Source organism: Ochotona princeps, chromosome 1 (assembly GCF_030435755.1).
Source record: "Ochotona princeps isolate mOchPri1 chromosome 1, mOchPri1.hap1, whole genome shotgun sequence".
Classification (NCBI taxonomy): domain Eukaryota; kingdom Metazoa; phylum Chordata; class Mammalia; order Lagomorpha; family Ochotonidae; genus Ochotona; species Ochotona princeps.
The window spans coordinates 35,401,146-35,428,327 of record NC_080832.1 but is presented as its reverse complement, the minus strand read 5'-3'; the positions used below and the strand labels follow the sequence as shown (position 1 = coordinate 35,428,327).

At 36.1% G+C, this 27,182-nt stretch overlaps 1 protein-coding gene across 4 annotated transcripts in view; it reads right to left on the bottom strand.

The window, feature by feature from the left end:
* PTPRK (protein tyrosine phosphatase receptor type K) overlaps positions 1-27,182 on the bottom strand; it is a 543,822-nt gene that overhangs the window by 34,655 nt on the left and 481,985 nt on the right. For 3 of the 4 annotated variants that reach the window (XM_058676844.1, XM_058676903.1, XM_058676746.1), the window contains exon 14: positions 6,698-6,836. In XM_058676844.1, coding sequence (XP_058532827.1) covers positions 6,698-6,836 — 139 coding nt within the window. The remainder of the gene's footprint in view (positions 1-6,697; positions 6,837-27,182) is intronic. The other variant, XM_058676779.1, reaches the window with a different exon arrangement.

The following is a 27,182-nucleotide window of genomic DNA, read 5'->3' as shown; positions in this document are numbered from 1 at the left end:
GATGGCACTGGCAAATGATGACTGTGAAGAGCTGAGAACTGCCTGGGGCAACCGGCATTTGATGCTGTGCTAAACCTCTGATACGACTTCTTTGTTCTGAAAAAAAAGAAGACCTACATCTGATAGTTTATAATCATTTTATTGATTTTTTTGGAGACAGTCAGAGGGTCTAATTAAACAATGTCAAGTCATAGTTTACTTTCTGAAACTCACTCTATTCTAGCATGTATAGGATGCCTACTCATTCATCTACAACATTCTTTTTCTTATGATAACTGGCTCACTTCTGTCAGTTCTTTCTGAACTTGAGGATGGTTTGCTGGGGAGGCTTCCTAGGACTGATTTCACTGCAACCCATTTCAAGATAGGTCACCACGCTATTTGTTTCTTCTTTGTCTCCCTCCTTTATTCCTTCTTTTCTTCCTTCCTTCCTCCCTTCCTGTTTCTATTCCTCCTTCTCTGCCTTCTCTCTTGTTCTCTCCCCCTCTTCTGTTTTTTGTAGCAAGAGATCCTCCCTCCTTGAAGGCATCCATCCCATTCTATTCCATGCACCTTTTCCCCCCTATTGTTTGATCCACAAGGAGAAGCAGCATCTGTATGTCTTGGCATTTGCAGCCCTGTCTGGTACACAGCAGGAACCCAATAAATACTCATTGAATAGAAAAATTAAGCCTGTGTAGTACTTGGCATTTCTCATTTGTTAACTCAATTAATTCTAAGATCAATCCACTGAATAGATAAGAGGTTCTAATTGTATGGAGGAATTTCTTAAGGCTCAAAGGAACTAAATAATTTGCCATAGGTTGTTTATCTAATAAGCAATGAAGAATTACCTAGTTCTAAGACCTAAGCTGTTATATTTAATGATTCATGCTTTTAATTGTCATATTACAATGTGTATTATTACACAAAGCACCACTTATTTTAGGAATTAGGCCCTAGTTGCTACAATTTCAAGAATTATATGCATGCTGCAGAAGTGTTTTGCCTTTTCTATGTTTCAAAACAGTAAAAGTAGATGATGAAATAACATTTTGTCTTTGCTTCTTGGGCAAAAACAAAAGAAAGCATTTGTTCTTCAAAAACATATAGGAGACTGAACTGTGTAAAAACAGTACAACCTGAAATTTGGTTTCAGAGATGTGAAAAGTCTGTAGATGGGCAGTTTAAAAATCAGATGACAAGTTTTTTAGCCTTCCAGTTTCTAGTTTAACATGTATAATTTAGTGCTATTTCATGATTAAGGAGAAATCAGAGGTAATGAATATGTTCAATGGTGGAAGTTTTCAGTCAAAAAAGACCTTTGTTGCTCAGAGTTACAACATAGAATATTTGACAATTTATGGGGGAAATAAGCTTTGGTAATATCTACCAGAGCTGCACTATCAGCTTGGTCCTTATCACGTAATCCTCACAATAACCCTACAATATAGGTTCTCATTCAAGTAGTTACCAAAAAAATAAATATTGATATCAATGTTTTGAGCAAAAATGTCAATTGTCAATGAATGTTAGTTTAAATATCAAATTTGGCCTTAAGTTCCACTTTAATTTACTTGCACTTTTATAAAACCAGATTAGCACCAGTAGCTATGTTTAAGCACCATCCAAAAGTCGATCTTGGTTGGAGCTGCCACGATGGCTCAGTTGGCTAATTCTCTAGTTTAAGCACCATCATCACATATGGGCTCTGGTTTGTGTTTCCGCTGATGCATTTCCCATTCAACTTTCTACATATGGCTTGTGAAAGTATTGGAGTATGTTACAAAGCCTTGGGTGCCTGTACTCATGTGGAAGACCTGAAAGAGGCTCCTGCCTCCTGGTCTTGGATCTGCTTAATTCTGGCCATTGTGGCCATTTGGGGAGTGAATCAGCAGATGGAAGATTTTTCTCTCTGTTTCTCTTTTTCTCTGTAAAGTCTGATCTGCCTTTTCGAAAAAATCATAATAAACAAAGTAAGATTACCATCTTTAATATCAAAACATTTGCATATGGCCAGGGGCAGTAGCCTAGTGACTAAAGTCCTCACACTATGTGTGACAAGATCCAATATGGGCACTGGTTCTTATCTCAGCTGCTCTACTTCCCAGCCAGCTCCTTGCTTGTGGCCTGGGAAAGCAGTCGAGGACGGCCCAAAGGCCTGGGAGCCTGCACCTGCATGGGAGACCTGGAAGAGGCTCCTGACTTTGCATCGGCTCAGCTCCAGCCGTTGCAGACACTTGGCGAGTGAATCAGCGGATGGAGGATCTTTCTGTCTCTCCTTCTCTCTGTAAATCTGACTTTCAAATAAAAATAAATAAATGTTAAAAAATCTACATAACCTATTGTAATGTCTAAAGCATAGAAACATTAATGATCCAACCAGAAGGAAATCCTACTATGATATTACAAATATTTGTACATCAGTAGTTAACGGCAAGCTTATTGACATTCTCATACAAACATTTATTGATATCTTCGTGTTTGAAGGCATGTCTCCCCCTGAGCAACCAGCAAACAGAATGTGTACTTTAGGACAGTGAGGCAATTCATTTTGCAGCTACTTGAGCTTGACAAATGTGCAAATGACTTTCATTATCAAAGCAGCCAACAGCATGAACTGCAGGTGGATATACGAGTAAGCCATAAAGGAGAAAAGTGTTCCATCACTGTATGAAATAGTACAGTTAATTACCTTTTGCTTCATCAAACATGAATTAACAAGGATATTATGATTTATCACCGAAAGCTATGAACACTGTTGGTTTACACCTGCTTGTTTTAGCAGATTTTAGAATGCCAAGTGTTTATAGTATTTGCAATGTTGGTGGCAATGTGTTATAGTTATTGAGACTCATAAAATTTTGTTGGAGTGCTAGCTTAAATTTAGCTAGTGATAACAAGGCTGCAGGACATATGTCCCAAACATACTGCATGTCAACATTCAAGCCTCAGAAGCTAACAGATCCAATACTGGTCAAGCAGAGCCATGAATGCTTTGTTGTATCTTTCTTTTGGAGCAGAAAATAACTTGTCTGCCATGTAAAATAACCCATCTGTACCTAAATCTAGGATGAGTCATGGGCTGTGGGGATAAAAATGGAGATATATAACACTGTGCCTGTTCCCATGTAGGCTGATAAGAAGTTATCTGGTCTTCGTTTTACAAAATCTGTGTCTTATTTATTATAAACAAATTCACCTTTCTTCTCTAAAAACAATTTTTATATATCCTCATAACCTTATGATTTTACTAATTTGTTATTAAAAAACATATTTACTGCCTTAATGGACAAAGTAATGGTGATCTGATGAAACATTCCATGCTGGAGGTCTCAAACTCTGGAGAGAGATATTACACACGCAGGTCTGCAGATATTTCAAATGTTCCTCCAGTAATTTCACTGGCGTCATCTGCTCAAGTATAGCAATTAATAAAGAAAGGATTAGTGAGTTGTAATTGCTCTCTCTACCTTGCTAGATGAGGTTAAGTGTCATCTTGCTCAGGTAAGGCACAAGTTTGACTTAAGTAAGTGATGATTTTGGCTGCAGACTTAAGCTACTTATGGAAAACCATAAAGAAAAAACAAAAGTAGCTGAACATACAGAAATACAATATCCCTTTTTAAAAAGGTTAGCAAAACAGGTGATAAATAAAAAGCTCATTTAGTGTCCAGGAAAATTTAGGTCTGAAATACTACCAAAATTGCAAACATTCTATTGCGTTTTGTATTTTGTGTTTTTGAAAAGGGATACTGCATCTTCAATTACATGTAAAGTTGTACATCACCCGTTTTCTACTTACAGGTAGTAGGAGTAAGAATAGTAGCTCCTCCTGGCAAGCAAATCACAGACAGTGGAAAAAGAGAAGCAATGGTGAATGAAAAGCATGACTCTGTCACATTCAATAAAGCAGAAAAATGTGCGTTAAAAAAAGAAAATGAAACAAAAAAAAAATTCATGTTTTTTTTTGCTTTGCATTTCAATTTGCTCATGCACTGTTAGAATTCTTTTGCCATGCAATTAAACAGACAGCTATGCAATAGAAAAATAAAATTTAAAATACAAAATTTGAAAAAATAACATGCTGACTCTTTTTATTGCCAAAAACTTAAAAAAATTAAATGGACGGTGTATTTTCAACATGCAGTTAAGCATAGAATCATTCATTAACATCTAAATGTCATGACAAATGGAATAGCTGTGTACTAATGCTTGTGTACTAAACAGACTATTTTTCTTTAGATATAAAACATAAAGATTTATTATGTTAATATAATCTATATGTATAATGTAGAATACCACATTTCTGGAGGTGTCACTATATTTCAATGGTACATAGGCATACACATAGGTTATATGAATATACATATATACCATACACTGTATAAAATGAAGATATTTCTACAATAGATGCACGTGAAGTTATCACACAAACACATTTACTGTATTTTAACATAATTTCAAATTTATTCTTATTTGGAATTATTGATGTGTCCATGCTGTGCATTTAAATACAAAACTAATGGGAAAAAATGGCATACATCTGGAAATAATTTAACAGCGATTAAATAAAAAAAAATGACTGCATTTTGAAAGATGCAATATCCCTTTTCTTAGCCTAAAACTTACTTTATATATACACTCTCAGCTGTAAATTTTTACTCAATTCCCAACCATTCTTTTACAAAACAACAAAACCACATGGAACTTATTTTAGTATGAGAAATACACCCACAGAAATGATTGCCAATCAGGGATAAAGTCTGGAGGAACTTAATTATCCCCTTAATCATTACAGGCTAAGACAGCTTGTATTTCCAACAGTTTTATAATAAATTTATATGTTAAAAGGGAAGCTACATTATATAACATTTTTATAAAGAACGTGATAATACTTGATGGTATCATAATATCCTTTTGTGTATGTATATTTATTTTTAAATCAAATCATGGGATCTATGCTTGATACACTATGAGCAAAAGTAATTGCAAACTTGTGTAGGTAATGAAGGTAGTCGAGTAATTTAGACAAATAAAAAAAGGAAATAACCTGTGGAAGTTTATAAGATTACAGCCTTGCCTCATCATAAGTGAGATCCCTAGCGTACTTTCTATCAAAATCCATTAAAGCAGAAGGATGAAAACCTATGTCAAACTTTTAATCAAGTTGGTTACTCAACCTTTAAAATATGAGCCAGAAAATTTTGTTTTACATTATGCAATTTTAGAGAGTTGTCGGTGCGTTTCACTATTAACCCCACCCAAGACTTGATTAGAAACTGTTTATTTTAACTGATTTTCAAAATGCTAATGTTATCTTAAAACAAAAAGCCATGGATGAGAAAGTATACTCAAAACCAAGTAAGTGTCTCCAAGTAACTAAAAAATATAACTTAGTTTAACCCAATGCTAACTGAGCAAAGACATAACCAGAAGCCACTTTCATGACCAGAATCAACCCGTAGTGACCAGCATAATCTTCATTGTGAAGCAAGGACTGGCTGGGCCTTTTGCCTATTGTTTAGGTGACGCTTCATGCATAGGTAAATTTAAACTAAATACGGACATAAGATCTGAAAGTGATCTTCATTGACCTTTATTGGCAAACTAGTATTTTTAAAATACTTAAACCTTCTTGCTTCACATATAATAATCTTCCGACCACAGTGGTAGACAACAGCAAAAGGAGAAAGCACTATTTTGGGAAAGCACGTATGTAGCTAATTTAACACAAAATACTATAATGCATACCTAATGTTTCTAATGCAGATGTGTCTTCTCCAACATATATATCTCCAGGGAATAATTGTAAAGAGGCAATATATTAAAATAAACTCTGATGGAATTGTTAAAACATGTAAGTATGAGTCGTATCTATAAATTCATGCCTTATTTGAAGTATAAAATAACTGTAATAGTAAATATAGAATATAATGTGATATAAACAGCATCATTTATTGTACTATTCAATTGAATTCATAAGGTCAACCACATCTACACAGAAAAGTATTTTAGGACTGAACTCGGCATTTAAAAAAAAAAAAAAATATATATATATATATATATATATATATATATATTAATCCTTCCAAATGATATCACCATCCAAAATACATTACTGAAAAGATTGGGTTTGTTTTCATGACAATGCAGTAAAGATCAGGACATTAATAATGGCAAATCAGATCAAATTATAAAAACTCTAAATGTTGAAATGTTTTTTAACAATATACTTTAATCTCCAGAATAAAGTTCAGTTTAAATTCCAGTAAATCTTAATGTGTTCCTATAATTCCAGAAGGTGGCGATATTGGTTGGTATAGTCTAAAGGACTAACATGCAAATAAAAACAATTTACTCTTCATTTTAAACAAATCTATTCAGAGATAAGAGCTCAGGTATCACAGTAAGTTGATTTTTGTCACTGAGGATAGCATTTCAAACATAAGACATCTTTGCATTTCAGACATTCAAGTCCTTACATTAACTTCAAGGTTAACAATGAAAATGTTTATGTTTATACCCCAAATTGAACTGTAAGGACTTAGCTAAAAAGCGTAAGTGATATGCCCAGGTGCTGGCCACACTTCCCTTTTCATATTTTTTCCCCCTAATTTTAAAAGCGTAAGAGAAAAAACAAAAAAACAAAAATAAAGTGTTTGGACACCACGGACGTAAGTGGCAAGTGAGTGGCACAGTGCCTTGTCAGTCTTACCTCTTTTTGACAACTAATACGACAACTAGGAGGAGGAGGATGAACACAAGAATTCCGGCACTAATTCCTGCTATTTTCACCACTCGGTCTGTCTGCTTGGCAGGATCGGGTATCACTTCTGGCTCTTCTGTTGCTGCTGCTAAATGAATCATACAAAATAAGTTACTGAAATTAACTAATTATGACAGCAGGAAAAAGATCTCCAGCCAATACTATTCCTAAAGACAACAAGATTTATTGGCTTGGAATAAAAATAATCTGAAAATACAAATACAGCTTGAAAATAAATTATAGCATGTGACATGTGGGGTCAAAGTCAGGAAAACTTTTCTGACTACAAGTTTTTCTGTTTTTAACATAAAACATAATCCAGAAATAAGCACCAAAGAAAATGATGAACTATGTTTTCTATAAATGTTCTAAAATTCACAAAGCAAGTTTTCAGTAAACAGAATATAGGAAACACTATGGGGTCATAGATAGATGTTCCTTTTTGTCAGTTCACCCATCAAACACACGCTGACTGCAAGACAAGCTGCTGTGTTTGGTGCTTTCAGAAGTGGCCATGACTGGCTGGGTCCCAGGCTTGCAGAGGAGTAAATACATGCTCCAATGGCTGGAGCCATGACTTCAAGATTTAATATAGAACATTTTGATATGAATAATCAGTCTGGCAGTAGAACAATGGAAACATGACAGATGCATAAAGGAAGATCTCACATTCATCAACCAACTAAAGTCCAGATTAAAAATATATATATAAGAGAACTTTCAAAGAGGATTTTTAAAACTATATATGCTCAGTTCCTTTTTCAAAACCACCCATCAGTACAGACACGCACAATTAACATCATAAGCCTTAATCAATTTATAATCCCCAGTAACTCTGAAGGCATTACCAGTTTTCCTCATAAACCCTGAAAATTGGCAAAGGAAGTAATATCACGTTTACAGATGGAGAAAAACCGGAGTCTTAAAGAATCAAGGATAGATGATGTATTGCTTGAGAAAAGCGGCCAAGTCTAATACTTTTTTTTAAGGTTTCAATATAGCATTTATCAATGTTTCCAAACACAGAGACCCCTTTGCTAAGAATCTGATAACAGCCCAGGTGATTCCTAGGAGTGACTTTGGGAAACTGCCTATGTTACCACCGTAGCGCCGTGCATGCAGCATCAAAAGCTGATGACTGAACGAATACACACAGATACATCTCCAAAATTGAATCTCATATATTTCAATGACCAACTTGGAAGTTTTAGTTTAAAAATTCTCTATTTCCTCCCTACATTTCAAGCATTTTTTTGGCTTTTCCTTTTGGCCTTCATTCCCCTCAACACCCCGATTTTTGATGATTTTCCACAATCCAGAGTTTCTATCAAAGAGAAATGATACTTTTTCTTAACTAAGAAATGTAAAAGAGCGTGGGCACACATACACATGTATGTAATATTAGCATATTTTCATAAAATGCTAATTTAAAGCTACACCAATTGGAAAGACATAGCTTGAAAAACAGTATAAAAAGAATATGGTTAACTTGGTAAAACAAAACAACTACCACAACGGTTTTATTTCAATTGCATAGAATACATTTCCCCTTAGACCAGCATTTCACAACCATTTTTCTGATGCACAAATAGCAAGTCTTTAACTTGAGGTTTCTGGTAAGCAAAGGGAATTTTTCTGGCTTGGCACTTTCATATATCCAATCTATAGGGAAATTTCACCCCTCATAATTAGATGTAGCTCAATGTTTATCACATTTCAAACTATCTTATGGTGCAATTAATCAAACTACGTAGTAAATATCTTGGAGACCTATTTCTTTCCCGTGAAAAATGCAGACAGTTCTGTATTTCTACTTATAAGTGCATATTAAATACAAAAATAATTGGATTATATTCCTGAGTTGCCATATCATCAAAAATAACATGTTTATTGTTTGCAATTTTTTAAGCTTTATTTATTTTCATTGGAAAAGCAGATCAGATTTCTGGAAAGGAGAGACAAAGATCTTCTGTCTGCTGATTTACTCCCCAAATGGCTGCAATAGTTGGAGCTCAGCCGTACTGAAGCCAAGAGACAGGAGTTTCCTTCGCGTTTCCAATGTGGGTGCAGAGTCCCAAGGGTTTGACCATCCTCTATTGCTTTCCCTGGTCTTATCCAGGGAGCTGAAAGGAAGGGAAGTGGAGCAGCTGGGAGACAAGCCAGCACCCATATGGAATCTCAATACTTCCAAGGTGAGGATTCAGCCACTGAACCATTGGGCTAGACCCTATTGGCAACTTTTAAGATTGGCTTGTTACAGTTCCTGCTCCAGGTAGGAAGGCGAAGACAATGCTAGATGGCGAAATCCCTAGGGGGAAAAATTTAGTTCATGTAATAACTCTTATTATAACTAATTAAAGCCCGTTTTCTTCATAGTGTATGAGTATATTACATTTGGCTTTCAGACAGTAATGATAAGAATCCCATTGTGATTATCTGACATATCCAACCTACTGAAAATTATCTGTAAGATCGGTTTTTATGAAGAGACCACTATTTTTTTTCAAATGGCTTTAACTAAACAACAACAAAATTCTCTGATACAGTGATTTCTAAAGACAGTATACCACAAGGAGCATCATTCTATTCTGTAAGACTCTTCAGAATTGCTAAGGCCAAGACCCTTCCAAGCAGATAATGCCTACATTTGTTGCAAAGATAAATTATTACCATGAACAAGGAGTAAAAGCATTAATACTACTTGGATTAAGTAATTGAATAATACAAGTGTGATCGGGTTAATGGACAAAAAATTTCAAATTCACAAGGAAGAATTTTTAGTTATCTCATTAAACAGGCAGGTGTACTGAGACAGTAAAGCATGGAGATTTTTATAACCTATTGTGCAAATAAATGCTACTATTTAAAAATGACAAACTTAATGTGTTAAAGACTGAAATTCTATTTATATTTACTAGATGGTTAAAAAAGGGAAAAAAAAATCCTACCAAATGAACTGTTGAGGGTGCTTGTCTTTCATCATTACAATTCCTGTGCAGTCGTTCATCAGTATTCAACGTAATTAAACCTGAGTTGAGAAGGCTAACCAAATTCTTCAAGTACAGGTGATTTGAAGCTTGCCTACCCTTGCCTCTTCAGAGACATCAGACGTGACACTTCTTGCTATTTCTGTAGATACTAACACCACCAGCACCACTATTACTGCTATTACTACTATTCCTACTATCCGTACTGCTATTAACAACAGTATCATTTACAAAATGTTTGTGTCAACCTATTACATACTTTATTCACTGTAAGTTCTTGATCCAATGAACAGAAATATCCCATTCAAAATCATTCAAGCTTAGAAGATTTATAGGTGGAAATAAACGCAGTAGCCTCTATTTGAGTATTTTTTATTTTCCACACAGAGAGTAAAAGCTAACAGAGTGGCTGCACCTCTGAGCTCTGTACATATTGCATGCACATATGCAGAGACAAGGTGGAGAACTTTTTTCAGAAAATACTTCCCTTTGCCATTAATCTTTCGAGTTTTTATCTGCCAAAGAACACTCAGTGAATCCCTGGTGTTCCTCAACCAGGATCAGCATAGAGAAAACAAAAAGGCAGAATATCATTTTTATTAGACAAATTTATGAAATGCATTCAGGGAGCAAAAAAAACAGAAAAAGTAGCTTTGTAAGTTGTGTCCTTGCTCTCCCTACATAATAATGTCTGAGTCAGACAAACTTCCCTAAAATTAGCACTGTTTTAATAGCCGTGATTATTTAAAATCAATCTCTGACTTTTACAGTGAATATTAGTGATGGAGGCTCCACAAACAAAATGTATTAAGCGATGTTATAGCATCTTTGGAGACATTATCGTCATTCAAATTCTACAAATCCTTCTGGCATTTCACTATTGCTTTCCTCCTTCCTTAGTAATAATTCCAGAAAATGGTTTACATTAATGTCTCAATCATTCGACCCCAGTTCCAACAAAGGACATCATGTCTCCAATGACTTACTATTTTCTAAATTCTGTATGCACTTTCCTCATATTATTTCATGATGTTTGACATTCTGTCCTCTCTTTCCTGATCCCCTATTTTGGGCATCTCTCAGTTTCTCTGTGATTCTCACCTCTTCATTCCTGATCTCCTTTGTGGGTTCCCGTTTTCCCATATTTTAAACCTAAAGCCGTTTGAGGTACTCCAAAGCCTACTTCTATCTTTTAAGATGTAATTGTATTTATTTTTTTTTTGAAAGGCAAGAGTGACACAGAGTGACACAGAGGGAGTGGAGAGAGAAAAAGACAGATGTATCCCTGGTTCATTCCAAACAGCCACAAAATCAGTTCTGGATTAGACTAAAATCAGGAACCAGGAAATTCATCTTTCTTTCCTTCATAGATGGCAGGGACCCAAGCATTTGGGCCACCTTCTACTGCCTCCGCAGGAGTATCAGCTGGAAGTTGGATCGTAAGGGAAATGGCCTGGACTTGAACTAGAACTATGATATGGGCAGGTTGGGGTTATAAGTGGTGGCTTAGTCTGCAGCTTCCAAACAGCAGCCACACGCTACACCTGTTGATGAGGATGCCCAACTTTTTTCCTTGATATTCTTACCTACTTCCATCACCTCAATTACCATCTATGCTGATTACCTCCAAAGCAACATTATTCTATTTACTTATTTATTTGTTTTTACTGATTTATTTATTTTTATTGGGAAAGCAGATCAGACTTACAAAGAAAAGGATAGAAAGATCTTCCATCTGCTGGCTCATGCCCTAAATGGCTCTGATGGCTAGAACTGAGCTGATCTGAAAGCCAGGAACCACAAGTTTCTTCTGGATCTCCCACATGAGTGCAGGGACCCAAGGCTACAGCTTTCCCAGGTCAAACGCAGGGAAGTGAAGCACCCGGGGCACGAACAAGGGCCCATATGGTATCCCTGTGCTTGCAAAGTGGGGATTTAGCCATTGAGCTATTGAGCTGGGCCCCAAAGGAACATACTTTTCTTTTTTTTTTTAAGATTAATTTATTTTTATTGGAAAGCCAAGCCAGATCTACACATAGGAGGAGAGACAGAGAGGAAGATCTTCCATCCGATGATTCACTCCCCAAGTGACCACAACAGCTGGAGCTGAGCTGATCCGAAGCCAGGAGCCAGGATGCTTTTCCTGGTCTCCCACGTGGGTGCAGGGTCCCAAGGCTTTGGGCCATCCTGGATTGCTTTCCCAGGCCACCAGCAGGGAGCTGGATGGGAAGCAGGGCTGCCGGGATTAGAACTGGCATCCATATGGGATCCCAGCGTGTTCAAGGAAAGGACTTTAGCCACTAGGCCACCATGCCTGGCCCAGGAGCATACGTTCTATCTAGAGCTCTGAATAGCACTGCTGAAACACAGTAATCTGATGATAATACGTTCACTTAACTTTGGAATGGTTACTATAAACACACCATGTACAAAGTTGCACTTATATTCTTTCCCAGTCCTGTTTCTTTTCTACTTTTCTCTTTTTTCATTAAATGGTATAACTATCCCCTAGTTATTCAATCCAGAAGCTTAGGCACCATTATTGAATCTTCCTCTCCTTTTCTCCAGTATCAGTACACAATTTATCATCCATTTGCTGCTGTTTGATAAACTGATGGGGGTTATTTTTTAAAAAGATGGTGCAAAAATAAATAAAAAGGAAAGAATAGAATTGTTTTGGAAAAACTAGAGTGAATGGTCATTTTAATTTTCTATCTCACATGGTTCAGTACAAAGCACTAGAAGCTTCTAAATATCTCTTTTGTTTTCCTATCCCCACTACTGCTAACTGAACTCAGTCCAACATCACGTCTCACTAAAGGTCACACAACAGCTTCCTAGCTTACCTATCTCTCATGTTATTTGCCTATTCCACATCAAAACTCACAAAGTATTCCTAAAACTTCAATCCTATCATTACTTCGTTAATTTCAGTCCTCCAGAGGTTTTCTGTTGTTTTCAAAATAACGTCTGTGCAAACAGGAACTGTGTTAATTTTGCTTTCTACTCTATTTCTAGCAAGGCCGGAAACTAGCAAAAGTATTAGTTGAAGGGTCAGTGCTGTGACTCAACAGACTAATCCTCCACCTTCAAGTGTCAGCAAACCACATGGACACCGGTTCGTGTCTCAGCTGCTCTACTTCATATAAATATAAATTTATGTATACCTACTTTACATATATAAAAGTGTACTTAAGTTATACATATCAACTTCATATGTGTGTACATATGTCTAATTACATATATGTATATATCTCTATATATTTACTTCATATGTATCTGAAAGTCTTTGCCTTAATATATATACTTCATATATATGAAAAATATAAGTATATATTAATATATAAAATAAAATATAAACATAACTATAAATATAAATACATAAAAATAAATATATAAAATCTATAAAAACAAATATATATATATATATGAAAATTCCTTGCCGTGCACACACCAGGATCCCATATGGGCTCTGGTTTGAGTCCTAGAGGCCCTATTTCCCATCCAGCTTCCTGTTTGTGGCCTGGGAAAGCAGTCCAGGACTCCCTAAAGCTTTGGGACCCTATTTCCGTGTGGGAGACCAGGAAGAGGATCCGGGATCCTGGCTTCAGATTGGCTCAGCTCTGACCATTGAGGCCACTTGGGGAGTGAATCATTGGATGGCAGATCTTCCTCTCTGTCTCTCCTCTTCTCTGTATATCTGACTTTCCAATAAAAATAAATAAATCTTTAAAACAAAAAAGAAATATTAGTAGTGTCTGCTCATTAGACATGAGCTAAATGTAAGCCTTTTGGGTCCTTCACATAAAAGTGAAGAAATGAGTAACCTTTTGGAAAGTCTCTGCAGCCTATCACATAAATACATAATGATGGGTTTTGTAAAGCTCATGTTATTAATTAAATAGTACGTAAGAATGGACATTGAAGCCTGTGGGCATCTTGAAATATGCATTATTTAATTCAATAATCCTTTGAAGTCATTTTTGCTTCACCATCTCAAATGATCTTCTGACACTTGTCTAGTCTTTTATAGTTTTGATAACTATAAAAAGACAGAGTCAGGTATTTGTTTAAAAAAAAAAGGAAAGAAAACTGCTATATGCCCACATTATATTTTAGCAGTAATTGAAAAATGATTTGTTCCTATTTAATAAAGACATAGATTTGTCTGATGTGGAAAATTAATAGTGTCAGCATCTGCAAAAATTTTAAACAGTTGTACAAAATCAATATAAATATTATAAATATTTGACATTAATTTCACATTCATAAGACATTTCCTAGTCTTAGACACTTTAAATTCATGTTAACTTTAAAATGGCATTTCATATTGCATAAAAATATGAAAAAGTCAGAAAATGTTTTGAATAAGGTAAGTAACATCTTTCAAGTAGGGAATATGTTATGTTATTTCACTCCATGCCAACTTAACGGCAAATTCCATCAAACATATAAAGTTTTGAAGTATTACATTCAGTCAAATTAATTCAAGTAGGTAAAACAGACAGTTGAGCCTGATGATATACATAAAATCTGTCCTAGAATCTCCATTCTGTACTGCCTCTGAGACCTAGTCTTCTTCATTTGTTTCACTAACCCTCTTATTTCCCATATTGACCTCTTCAGATTTAGACTATATATTGTTACTAGGTTGAGTCTGCTTAAATGCAAAAGGAAAGGCAAAAGTTAAAACACACAAGGCCTTTCCAAACAAGGCTGACAATCCCTACATACTAAACCACTCATCATTCAATCTCATTTACAAAGCGCTCACCCATAGTTATTTGGGCTCATTTTTGGCTGAAGCAAAGATTCTAAACATTCAGCTTTATAAGATGCAAAATTGCTAATATTTTACATATCTAACCACAATATGTGCCAAATCCTTTAATAATTTCTTAACACTTGTGTTATCAGATTTCTTACTTTTTGTCAATATGGAAAAATACCTAAAATAAACTCAATTATTACATAATTAATTTATCTTGAGTTACTTTGTTAAAATATACTTATTTCTTAAAAATGTTCAGTATAAAATGATGACTTTTTTCTATTTTGTTTTTTCTCTTTGTTTTTCAGAATTATTTTGTATGCAGATCTTTTTCCACTGTTTGTTCTGTCACAAATATCCTCTATAGGAAGGTATGTGGGAAGAACATCTTTTCCTTTTAATCTCCTAAATAAATAGCTAGCTTTTGTCTTCAACAAAAGACAAATTGATAAGAAAAAAAGCATGCAAGTGTATTCAAAGTAAGTTTTGTGAGACATGGCAACTTTCATAATGAAATGAAGACCCAAAATAATAGTTAAGTCTGCATGTTTTTATATCACGCTTGATGAAGGGCAGGCAGACAGACAAGTCTGATGAGGCAAATGGAATGATGTCAGTATGACAAATGGAGAAAAGTTGAGAGGCCTGTTTAGAAAATCCTTCCAAAATTTTAAAACCTGTTTTAGATGAAAGTCACAGGCAATGTCAAAGACATTCTTATGCCTCTCTCGCATCTCAAATCTTCTCAACTTAAATCTTCAATATATCAAGGTGTCATTTTTGGAGAACTTCTTCTACATCATTGTGAGTTTTCTTTTACTTTATGGCATTTTGCTGCAAATACACTTTTCATTTTATTGGTGATAGTTATATCAATCTCTTTTTGGTGGGTCAGCATTTATTATTTACAGGCTTTTTCCCAATCTCGATTAATTTTTTTTCTATAAAAGTTTCGAAGAATATGTTTCTTATTTAACCTTAGACTAACATGAACTTGCTTTCTCAGTGTGAAATATGGTTGAAAAGCATTTCATAAACCCACTCTCTCAAAAATACCCAGTTGTCTGTATACAACTTTTGAAATAATCTATTCACATACGAGATCACTTCTGTCACTTAACAAGGTTACACAAACTCATGAATCACTCTCTGGATTTTCTATTATTTCCCAAGAGGCAGCAAATCTATTCTGAGCTGAGAGTATATGGTGTTAATTACCACAGCTTTGTCTCTATGTGTATATGTTGGTGTGTATCGTGTTCTTTTCTTCTTGGGTGTCTTAACCGTTCTTTGTATTTTGCTATACATGATTTTTTTTTCAGGCCTAAATTATAGCTAAAATTTCTTTGTACATTTTGTCAAAAGATATTATGTCCATTCCAGGAACTATTTTAAAATGCAGACAATCATGCTTTCCTTTCTGACAAATTCCTTTTTATTTCCTGGGAAATCGCCCTTTGTTCAAGTGCTTCTGGTAGCATCATGTGAAATTTTCATGATTCGTTCCTAATTTCTTTAAGCATTTTGTACACAGCTAGTTTTTTTCTTTTGCACTCGGCAGTCCTAATACCTGCAAGTCCTTTGAGGATTTTGATCTGCTCTTTTTTCTAAGAACTCTCACAGTGTGTTACTTTCAGGAATGCTTGGTGACCTTTGATTGTAAGTTAATTGCTTTATGTAGTCTGTGGGAATCCTGCAGGGATAAATTGATCATGTTTTCATCGAAAATAGAATTTGCATATCTTTCTACCGTAGCCATGGGTACTATGGGACTCGGATCACCTCTGTCAAATCTATATTGGGCTTCTGGTTTATGCAAACCCAGTATTACCAGCCTGAAGATCAATGTATCAAGAACAATCAAGTGTGAATAATTCCAAGATTCCCATTGCTCACTCTCCTCAGGCTTAGTCTCATGATATTTTGTTCTTAATTTAAAAAAAACTAACACATAAAGTTGTTCATATTTATGTTACCATGTGATATATTAATACTTTTATGTATTGACCCATAAACATATCTAGCACCTCAAACACAGAATATTCCGTCACTGCGGAAACTTTTTAGCTTACGATGAAAGAGTAAATTATTATTCACAGTTACCCTACAATGATAAAGAACACTGGAACTTCTTATTCCCGTTACTACTATATATTACCCATTAATCGATATTGTCCTATCTGTTCCTTCCTTGTTCTTTCCCTAGCTTCTGCTCACCACCTCTCATGTTCTTAAATTCCATGAGGATCAATTGTTGTTGGTCTCACACATGTGACGACATGGTATTCATCCTTTTGCAACTCACTTGTTTTATTTAACATAATAACCTTCAGTTGTATCCATCATTGCAAATGACAAGATTGCATCACTTTAATAGCAGAACAGTATTTCACTGTGCATTTGTGTATATATGCACCAACTTTTCCTTATTGACTCATTGACCTATGGACACTTAGGCTGTCCCCATTCTTGGTGACTGTGAATACTGCAGCAATAAATGCAGGAGTGCAGAATTTTTGACAGATTGATTTCATTTCCCTCTGATAAATCCCCAGTAGTGGAACTGCCAGATCATATGACAAACAATCCTGTGTTTAGTTTTTATGAATAACCACAAAGAGTTACACTAATTTACATTCTTTACCATCAATGAACAAGGGTTCCCTTTTCTCCACATCTTTACCAGCACTTGTTACCATTTGTCTTCTTGTTCATAGCTAACTTAACTGAAATTATATCTTATTTCATTGTGCTTTTGATTTTCTATTCTTGATGATTAGCTATGATGAGAATTTTTTCATGCAATTAGTGATCACTTGTATATTTTCCTTGATAAAGTGTCTATTAATACCTACTATTCATTTTTAAATCAGATTGCTTATTGTTATTGCTGGTGAGTTGTCTGCAGTCTTATTAATTTTAGGTGTTAGTAATTTTAAAAAGTTTTCTATTTTGCAAGTTGTCTCTTTACTCTGTAGATTTTCTTTGCTGTGCAGAAACACTACAGGTTGACATGATATGATTTGTCTATTTTTGTTTTTGTTTCCTGTGTTTTTGAGATATTACTCCAGTCTTCATCCATTCCAATATTCTAAAGCATTTTCCTCAACTTTTCTCCTAATGGTTTCAAATTTTTGAGTTGATTTTGTACACAGTGAGAGTTAAGGGTTGTTTTATTCTTCTGCAATCCCTAATTATTCATTTCTTATAATATTGCTAAAAAGATTATCCTTTTTCCAATGCGTGTTTTTAGCATGTTTGTCAAAGACCAGCTGGCTTGTAGAGGTGCAAGTTTACATTAAGTGATTCTGTAAAGTAGCACGGTCTATGTGTCTGGTTTGATGCTAGTAACATGACTTTTATTTATAGTAGCTTTGCAATATATTGGATTCAGGCAGTGTAATGTTGCCTGCATTTATCTTTTTGCTCAAGATTATTTTGGCCATTTGAGGTCTTTTTTTGGCTCCATACTAATTCAAATATTGCTTTTCTCCAGTTACTTCAAATAGCCAATAGAACAAAAAATAAAAAACCAAAAACTAATACCCAACATTGGTAATTCCATAGGATTGTACAGAATCTGTAATAGTTCTAAATACAATGAACATTTTAATGATATTTATTATTCAAATCCAAGAACACGAGAGGCCTTTCCATTTCTATCTGTCCTCCTCAACATCTTTCATCAACATTTTATAGTTTTCAACATCCTTCATCTCTTTAGTTAAATTTATTCTTAGTTCCTTTATGTTTGTAGCTATTAAATATGGGCTTTCTGGATTTCTTTCTCATGTAGATTGCTTTTGGTTTATAATAGTGTTGCTGATATTTGTATGTTGATTTGTATCCTGTAATTTTTCTGAATTGTTTTAAATAGTTTCTTGCGGGGAGAGGAGGTGTGCTGTCTTTGAGGTTTTCTATCAAGATTGACTTCTTCAAACAAGAATAATTTTACTTCCTTTTCTTTCCAGTTGTGATGTTCTTTATTTGTCTTTCTTGTCTCATCTCTTTAGCTAGGATATCCAGTAAGATTTTCAGTGACAGTGGTGAAGGTAAGTATTGTTGCCTTGCTCTGGATTTTGCCGAGAATGTACACAGTGTTTTCTCTACTCAGTTCAATGTCTGCTGTTGACTTGTTATATATGACCTTTAGTATCTTTATTCTGAGCTTTTCTTTTTCAAATCATAAAGTTGGATCTTATCAATACCTTTTCTGCATCTATTAAGGATGATCATACTGTCCTTTATTCTGCTGATGAGGTATGCCACTCTTACTGATTTGCAGATGTTGAACAGCCTTGTATCCCTGATAATGAATCCCAATGATCATGGCAAACAATATTTTTAATGAGTTATGGGGTTCTGTTGAGTAGTGTTCTGTTTAGAGTTTCTGCATCTATGCTCCTCAAGGATATTATCTAGTCATCTTATGTCTTTCTTTCTTTCTACGGCCCCTCTTTTTTTGGCTATGTCTTTGCCTAATTTTGATGCTGGGGTGATATTGGTCTTGTAAACGGAGTTTGAAAAGATTTCTGTAACTTTCAGATTATTGGAATAATTGAATTCCTGTTAAATATTCTTTTAGACTATTTTATTCCTTTGTTGTTAAATATTCTTTTAGAATATTTTATTCTTTTAGAACGTAGCACTGAGTTCATCTCATTTCTTAAGGGTTTCTTTTACTTTTACTTGACAGGCAGAGTTTCACAGAGGAGAGACAGAGAGGAAGAGATCTTGCATCTGCTCATATACTCACCAAATGGCAGCAATATCAGAGCTAAACTGGAAGCCAGGAGCCTGGAACTTCCTCAAGGTCTCCATTGTGGGAGCTGTGGCCCAAGGACCAGAGCCATCCTCTGCTGCTTTCCCAGGCAGGCCAAAAGCCAGGAGGTAGGACTCAAACCAGTGTCCGTATAGAATGTTGGTGCTCAACACAGAAACTTGATTTACTGTACCATCCCCCCACGCACAAATCATCTCATTTTAAAGAACTGGGAACATCAAAATTCCATAGAGCTTTCCCCTGCTGTGAGTCTAGCAATATATCCATAAAGGTATAATCAATTCAGTCTTCACTCATCTTATGAATGAAGAATAAAAACTTCATGTTTTTCAATATACAAAAGCTTACATTAGCTAAATTGCACTGTTTAAACATTTTTGAAACACATACATATATTATTGTGGGGGCTAAGTGAATGATGAAATAAATAACCATAGTTATTGTTGCCAATAACTATTCTTTGTGAAAATGTGTTTTACATAACTATTCCTTAAGAAAAATCTGATTTTTAACAGCTATAAGTTGATAAAACATCAACAAGCCTAGAATATATACTAGCAAGAAATATTCAGATCAGGTACTATTAAAATATTTTTCCCAAAGAAAATCAATGACCTGGATAGAATTTCCAGCTTTGCCACTTAATGGTTAGTTGACTTTGGATTATTTATCTAATTAACTGTTCCTCATTTTTTCATTGGGAAAACATCAATGATAAAACTGCCTATTCTTTAAGTTAATCCAAAGCGAAAGATTTAATGTGATAAAATGGAAAGTGTCTAGAAAAGTAACATCTGGCACTTATTAAAAATTCAGTAAAGGTTGTTATATATAAAGGAATTGCAATTTATATGTAAAATAATAAACTGGAATTAAATTACAATTTATAAATTAAAATGTATTATTGGTCTAAATTTCTGAATTACAGATGCCATAATTTCAAATAAACATCATTAGATAAAATCTACTTTCTTAAAGAACAAAGGAGTTCATCATTCAGCACAAATTTGTTCAATATCTGACAGAACAGTCTATAAGACCAAAAAAGCCCCGAAAATCAATACTCTTCTTTAAGAGACTATGTAAACAGAAGTGCAAAGGCAAGTATTCAAAAGAATACCACAGTTATCATCAGAATTCCTCTGCTTACTAGATATTATATCTCATTTATTGCACCTTAGAAGACATTTTTAAGAACAATTCAACATAAAAGCAAAACTCTGATTTTCAGATATGGAGAAAAAAGTCTCCAGGGTGGTAAGTACTCGCTTTTTATATTAGCAAAAAAATTCTGTTGTTTCCTGACTCCCATATGTTAGAAAAACTTGGAAAAAGATCATGGTGTTTTTAATACTATCTTTAAAGGCAGAATTACAAGGAAAGGGGATACAATCGAGGTCTCATGCTTAACCACTACTTCACAAGAGGTAAAGTTGAAAGAGATTAAAATAAAATTAATTACTTGACATTTTTTCTGGGAAAATAAAAACAGACTTGGGGGGCCCAGCAGCGTGGTGTAGCAGCTAAAGTCCTCGCCTTGCACGCGCTGGGATCCCATGTGGGCGCCGGTTCTAATCCTGGAAGCTCCACTTCTCATCCAGCTCCCTACTTATGGCCTGGGAAGGCAGTCGAGAACAGCCCAAAGCCTTGGGACCCTGCACCCGTGTGGTAGACCTGGAGGAAGTTCCTAGATCAGCATAGCACTGGCCGTTGCAGTCACTTGAGGAGTGAATCATTGGACGGAGGATCTTCCTCTCGTCTCTCCTCCTCTCTGTATATCTGACTTTCCAATAAAAATAAAAAATAAATCAATATCATTAAAATGTCTATACTGCCAAAAGCAATATATACATTCAACGCAATCCCAATCAAATTGCCAAAAACATTCTTCATGGAACTGGAAACAATGATCCAAAGGTTCATCTGGAAACACAAAAAACCACGAATAGCTAGAACCATCCTGAAGAACAGGAAGTTAGCAGGGGGAATCACAGTTCCAGACCTCTGGACATACTATAGGGCAGTGGTTATCAAAACAGCCTGGTACTGGCACAAAGATAGAGAGGAAGATCAATGGAGCAGAATAGAAACAGCAGAAGGGAACCCAAACAGGTACAGCCAAATAATCTTTGACAAAAAGACAAATGACAACCCAGGCAAATGGGAAGGTCTGTTCAATAAATGCTGTTGGGACAACTGGTTAATAGCCTGCAGAAACAAAAAGATAGACCCACATCTCTCACCATACACTAAGATCAGATCTAAATGGATAACAGATCTAAACCTACATCCAGAAACCTTCAAACTTTTGGAAGAAAATGTTGGAAATACTCTACAAGATCTAGGGGTAGGTCCCGACTTCCTAAAAAGGACACCAAAGGCAATAGCAATCAAGACCAGAATAAACAAATGGGACCTCATCAAACTAAGAAGCTTCTGTACAGCAAGGGACATAATCAACAAAGTAAAAAAACAACCCACAGAATGGGAGAAGATCTTCGCACATGACTTAGGTGATAGAGGGCTAATCTCCAGAATATACAAAGAGCTACAAAACAACCAAAACACCAAAACAAACAAGCCACTCAAGAAATGGGCACAGGAAATGGGCAAACACTTCACAAAGGAACAAACCCAAATGGCAAATAAACATCTGAAAAAATGCTCAAGTTCCCTGGCAATAAGGGAAAATCCAAATTAAAACATCAATGAGGTACCACCTAACGCCAGTAAGACTGGCCCACATGAATAAAAGCACCAACAACACTTGTTGGTGAGGTTGTGGGGAAAAGGGAACCCTACTCCACTGCTGGTGGGGCTGCAGGCTGGTACAGCCTCTATGGAAATCAGTATGGAGAACATTCAAACAACTCAAAATCAACATACTGTATGATCCAGCAATAGCACTCCCAGGAATATATCCAGAACACTTGTTCTATGAGAAACCAACATGCACTCCTATGCTCATAGCAGCACAATCAGTAATTGCAAAAACATGGAAGCAACCAAAATGCCCATCAACAGAGGATTGCGTAAGAAAGCTATGGTTCATTTACTCCATGGAATACTAATCAGCTATTAAAAAAAACAAAATGCAGTTCTTTGTGGACAAATGGGCCAAATTGGAAACCATAATGCTAAGGGAAATGAGCCAATCCCAAAAGGTTAAATACCACATGTTTGCCTTAATTTAAGATGATATGATGTTATGTATAACATGTTATGTTATGTATGCTATATGTTGTGTATAAACTAAAATTGAAGTATAGGTGAGGTGGTCACAGAAGGTGGTTAAGAACTCGCATTTACTTTTAACATATTGGTTACTTATTGCTATGTCAATTAATTCCATAATGATGTAAATTTTTGCTGATGGTATGTTGGAGCTTTTAATTGACTGGGATGATACTCTGTTGGCTCTGTCTTCAGACCAGAGAGGGTATACCTAAGAAGCCGTTGAACTTGACTGGACAATAAGATGCTGGACTCTATGTTTGGTATATGCTTGCAATGGGGGAATCTCAACTGAACTTGAGCTGTGGTTATGCAACAAGGTGGAGGAATCCACCATGGTGGGAGGGCTTGGGGAGGGGTGGGGAGAACCCAAGTACCTATGAAACTGTGTCACATAATACAATGTAATTAATGAATTAAAAATAATAAATAATTAAAAAAAATAAATAAATCTTAAAAAAGAAGACTTGGATGGGTAGAAGAATGGATAGAAGTTGAGAACATGATGAAGTCATAAAAACAAACAAATAAAAAAAGGAAGACATACTTCATAACATATTCATTCTACCAATGTATTCCTTTTTATTTCTTTAGTGTCTTTCAGCAAACAGATTATTCATTCCTTCTTGGCCATCAAGAATCATCACAAAACATGACAAAGAAGATATCTGACCCATTCCTTTACATTCCTGTGTTATGTCACTAGCAACAAGCACCATCATCTGAAAGTGAGACGTTCTTAAACAAGAAAGTAGAGGAGTAACAGAGGACTTTGGGGACATGGCAGACATGGTGTGCAAGGACAGCTTCTTAAAGAAATCATGTAGGTAGATGATCGGTTTTTCTTAAACAAAGAAAAACACAAAACATCAACAACAAAATGGTTTCTCAGTGCCTTGTCCATGTTCTAGGTAAAGGTAGCTGAGAGATTGTGGAGTCTTTTAGTTGATTCCTTCCCGCCTCCATAGCCACCATGTCCATCCTGACACACCTTAAATAAAAAAGGATATCAAAGAATGATAGCAGTACTAAAAGAAATCAGGAAGAAAACAGAGGAGTGGAATGACAAATTAATATCACTTCTGTACTGTTGGAAAGCCCAAAAGACAGAAACGAAATAATACACTATTACAGTCCCGAGTAGTAGTAGTAATGGATTAGTTCCCAATTCCGACAAAGCAAACATAAGAGAAAGGGAAGTGAAAAAGAAATATATCTCCAGTTAACTGATTGTTACAAAGAGAAAAACAGATTCAAATGATGTTAGAAAGAGAAAAACAGATTTAACTGAATGTTATTGGGAAAATAGTTAAAATAAATGAGGCTGAATCAAATATCCACACAGCATTTAAAGTAGGATAGAGAACAACTAAAACCAAACTTTAAAATGACAAATTTATAAAATGATAAATAAGGGTTTCTGGAGATGATATGGGGAAAAAAGATTGGTGAGAATATCAGTGATATTTTTCCATCCACAAACTAAAGTATAGTAAAAGTGTCTTCTTCATGGAGAAATTTGGTATATTAAAATCTAGGCACTGAGCATAATTAAAAGGCAAATGCACTTGACATTTTTGTTGGCACAAACTTAGAAAGCATGATCTGGGCCAGCCATCCAAATAAGCCATTCAAAGCACAGATGAAAAGGAAAAAAGGCACATTTGAATGTTAACATAATTTGAATAATAGAGAAATAAAACTATAAATCTAATAAAGCTTTTAATTGTGTTTAAATGATAAGGGTGTTATCAAAGATGCTAAGATGTCTTACCTTTTTATCTACTTTCCCATTCATTTTGTAATGTGAAGGGTTAAGACTAGCTGCTTTTTTGGTTGCTTTTAGTTATGAATTCCGCTTTCATTTTAAGCAGGTCATTTTCCACCAAGCTTGGATAATTCATTAATCTGGCATATCTCAGGAGAACACACAACATGGTTTAAATCATATTAATAGAGGTTGCACTGTAATTTTCACAGGTGTTTATTTACTAAATTAGAAGCTGCCTTAATACTGGATGGAGGAGCCAGATTAGAAAATTTTATTTGAGTTCTAGCTTTTCCAAGATAATTTAGTATATAGGCTAAATTATGAATAAGTGCTTTAGAATTTGGGGTTAGTTTTCAATCCTAAAATATCCTTTGGCCTTGAGTGAATAACTAGCCTGAAACCACATTTTAAATGGTTCTTGATTGTCAAAAAAAAATCTAACAACTGCATTTCACACTTTGTAATCCCCCCCAAAATCTAACCAATATTTATAACCAAGATTTTTTAAATTCTATTTTTTTTTAATATTGTTTACATAGTTGAGAGGGATTACATCCATGTGGGCCTCTGCTCACGGTGGCAAGGGTCAGGTGTGGAGGAAGGTGGGTGGGGCAATTTTTTTCCCCTTTTCTTCTGTGTGCACAGGAGAGCAGAAGAGGTCCAAGGCCTATTGGCTGACCAAGCCCATGTCAGTACATCCACAGACCCAGCAACATGCTGCAAAGCTTGGTCATTCTGTTTGGTTTTCCACCCTCTGAAGAGTACAACATCTCTTGCTGCTCCAGATGTCATGGCTCCCGTGTGTATCTGAGCATGCTGTCCAATGCATAAGCATCAGAAATCGAGCAGGCCCAGCCCTGATACATGTACTCATGGGTCTGAGCAGAAATCTTGGGATCTTCCTTGTAGCTGTGGTTTGAATCTAGCAGTCTAGTTGGGGAGGCCCTCAGAAACCTGTGGGGTGACATCAGACCTGGCTGCTATGTGTGCTTTCCAGTGTAGGGTCAGGTTGATCTTGTCACTTGCACCAGCCAATGCGCATACTGGTGGATGCAAGATGCCTAGTCAGTTCAGACCCAGCCAATTTCTCATGTAAATCGACAAGTGCTGTGGTCCAGTCCAGCAAGCCCATCACAGATCCTCACACATACCAGCCAGCTAGGCAACCTAGTTGGAGTGACCTCCAGCAATCCCCACCAGACTTTCCCCATCTCTGGGTTTTTCGTGTGCCAGCAGGTGCACAGCCCACTCAAACAGACCCACCCAAAGCTTTCACACTTCCTACTGGAAGCAGCGGTCCAGTAAGGAATTCCATCAAGTTCTCCTACAAGGTTCATTCCCATCACTGGGTCTTGTGCATGCCAGCTGGTGCTGCAGCCCTTTTGAGGTGGCCTGTCCTCAGTGCTGGCTTTTGCCTGAAGGTGCCATAGCCTGGTTCAGCCAAGACCATTTCCAGTTCCAGCTCTTGCCAGTGAGTGCAGCAGCCTAGACCAGTCTTTCCCACCTCAATGTTCATGTGAACTAGTGGGTGTTGCAATCCAACCTGGTCTGGCCTGTGCCCTGTCCTGTCTCTCATTTGTGCCAGTGTGTTCTGTGGATGGACTCTGCATGGACTGTACTCAGAACCAGATCACACATGGATGGCAATGGTTGCTGTAACCCTGCCTGATCTGGCCTGTTTCCAGTACTGGCTATTACAGTCACTAGTGGGAACTACACCTAGCAAGGGAGTTCCCCAATTTCCTCTACCAGGGTCATTCCCAGAAACAAATCTCATTTATGGCAGTAGGTGTTGCTTTCCAGACAGAGCTGGCCAGCCCCCGTTCTGGTGCTCGTCAGTTGGTACTGCAGCTTAAGTGCAGTTCCGGCTCTCGCTGTTGGATGCTACGTGCTAGCCATCCTGGCCCACCCACAGACCTGGCTCTCATGTGAACCAGAGGTTGCCACAGCCTAGCCTGAACTGTCCCACATCAATTCTGTCTCTTTGGAATATCGTAGCCTTGTCTTGCCTGGTCTACCTACAGTCCTGGCTTTTGCATTCATCCATGGGAGCTGCAGCCCAGAAGAGTCTGTAGAGTTCTCCTAACTTCAAAGATTAAGCAAGATAATATTCAAGAAAGCTCCAGTTTGTTTCTTTTGTTTGCTTAACATATCTTTGAGTTAGCTCTTCCATTACACGGCAATGAGTACAGATTCAGGAAATATCTGAGCCCCAAATTCTGGCTTTGGTTTCATGCTTAACCATCTACAATCTGTTTTTATAAGCATTTATTTATCTTTATTGGAAAGTCAGATTTTACAGAGAAAAGGAGAGAGAGAGAAGAATATCTTCCATTTGCTGATTTACTGCACAAGTGGTCACAACGGCTGGATGGGAAGTGGAGCAGCTAGGATACGAAACAGTACCCAAATGGGATCCTGGCACATGCAAGGCAAGGACTTTAGCCACTAGGCTACTGTGCCAAGCCCAACCATCTACAATCTACAGACCACTTTTGGAACACAGTATTTAAAAAAAAAAATTTTTTTTTTTATGATACAGTTCCATAGGCTCTGGGATTTCCCTTATTCCCTTTCTAAACCCTCACCTCTCCACTGATTTCCTTGATATAATTACAATAGTATAGCCCTTCAAAAACAATAAGTCCATCATTAAACTGTTTAAGCATATCCTGATATTGGAGTTGTAGACAATGGCAGAGAATCCAGCATCCTATTGTCAAGCTATTTTTGTTTCATTGGGAGTCCATTTTTCATGGAAGTAGAGATGTATAACTGCATTATATCTTCACATCTGAATATGATAGTCTCTACTACATAGTTGTTATATATCTCCTTGAATGAGAAGCTATGAAATAAAATCAACAACAGGATGAAAAAATAGAAAA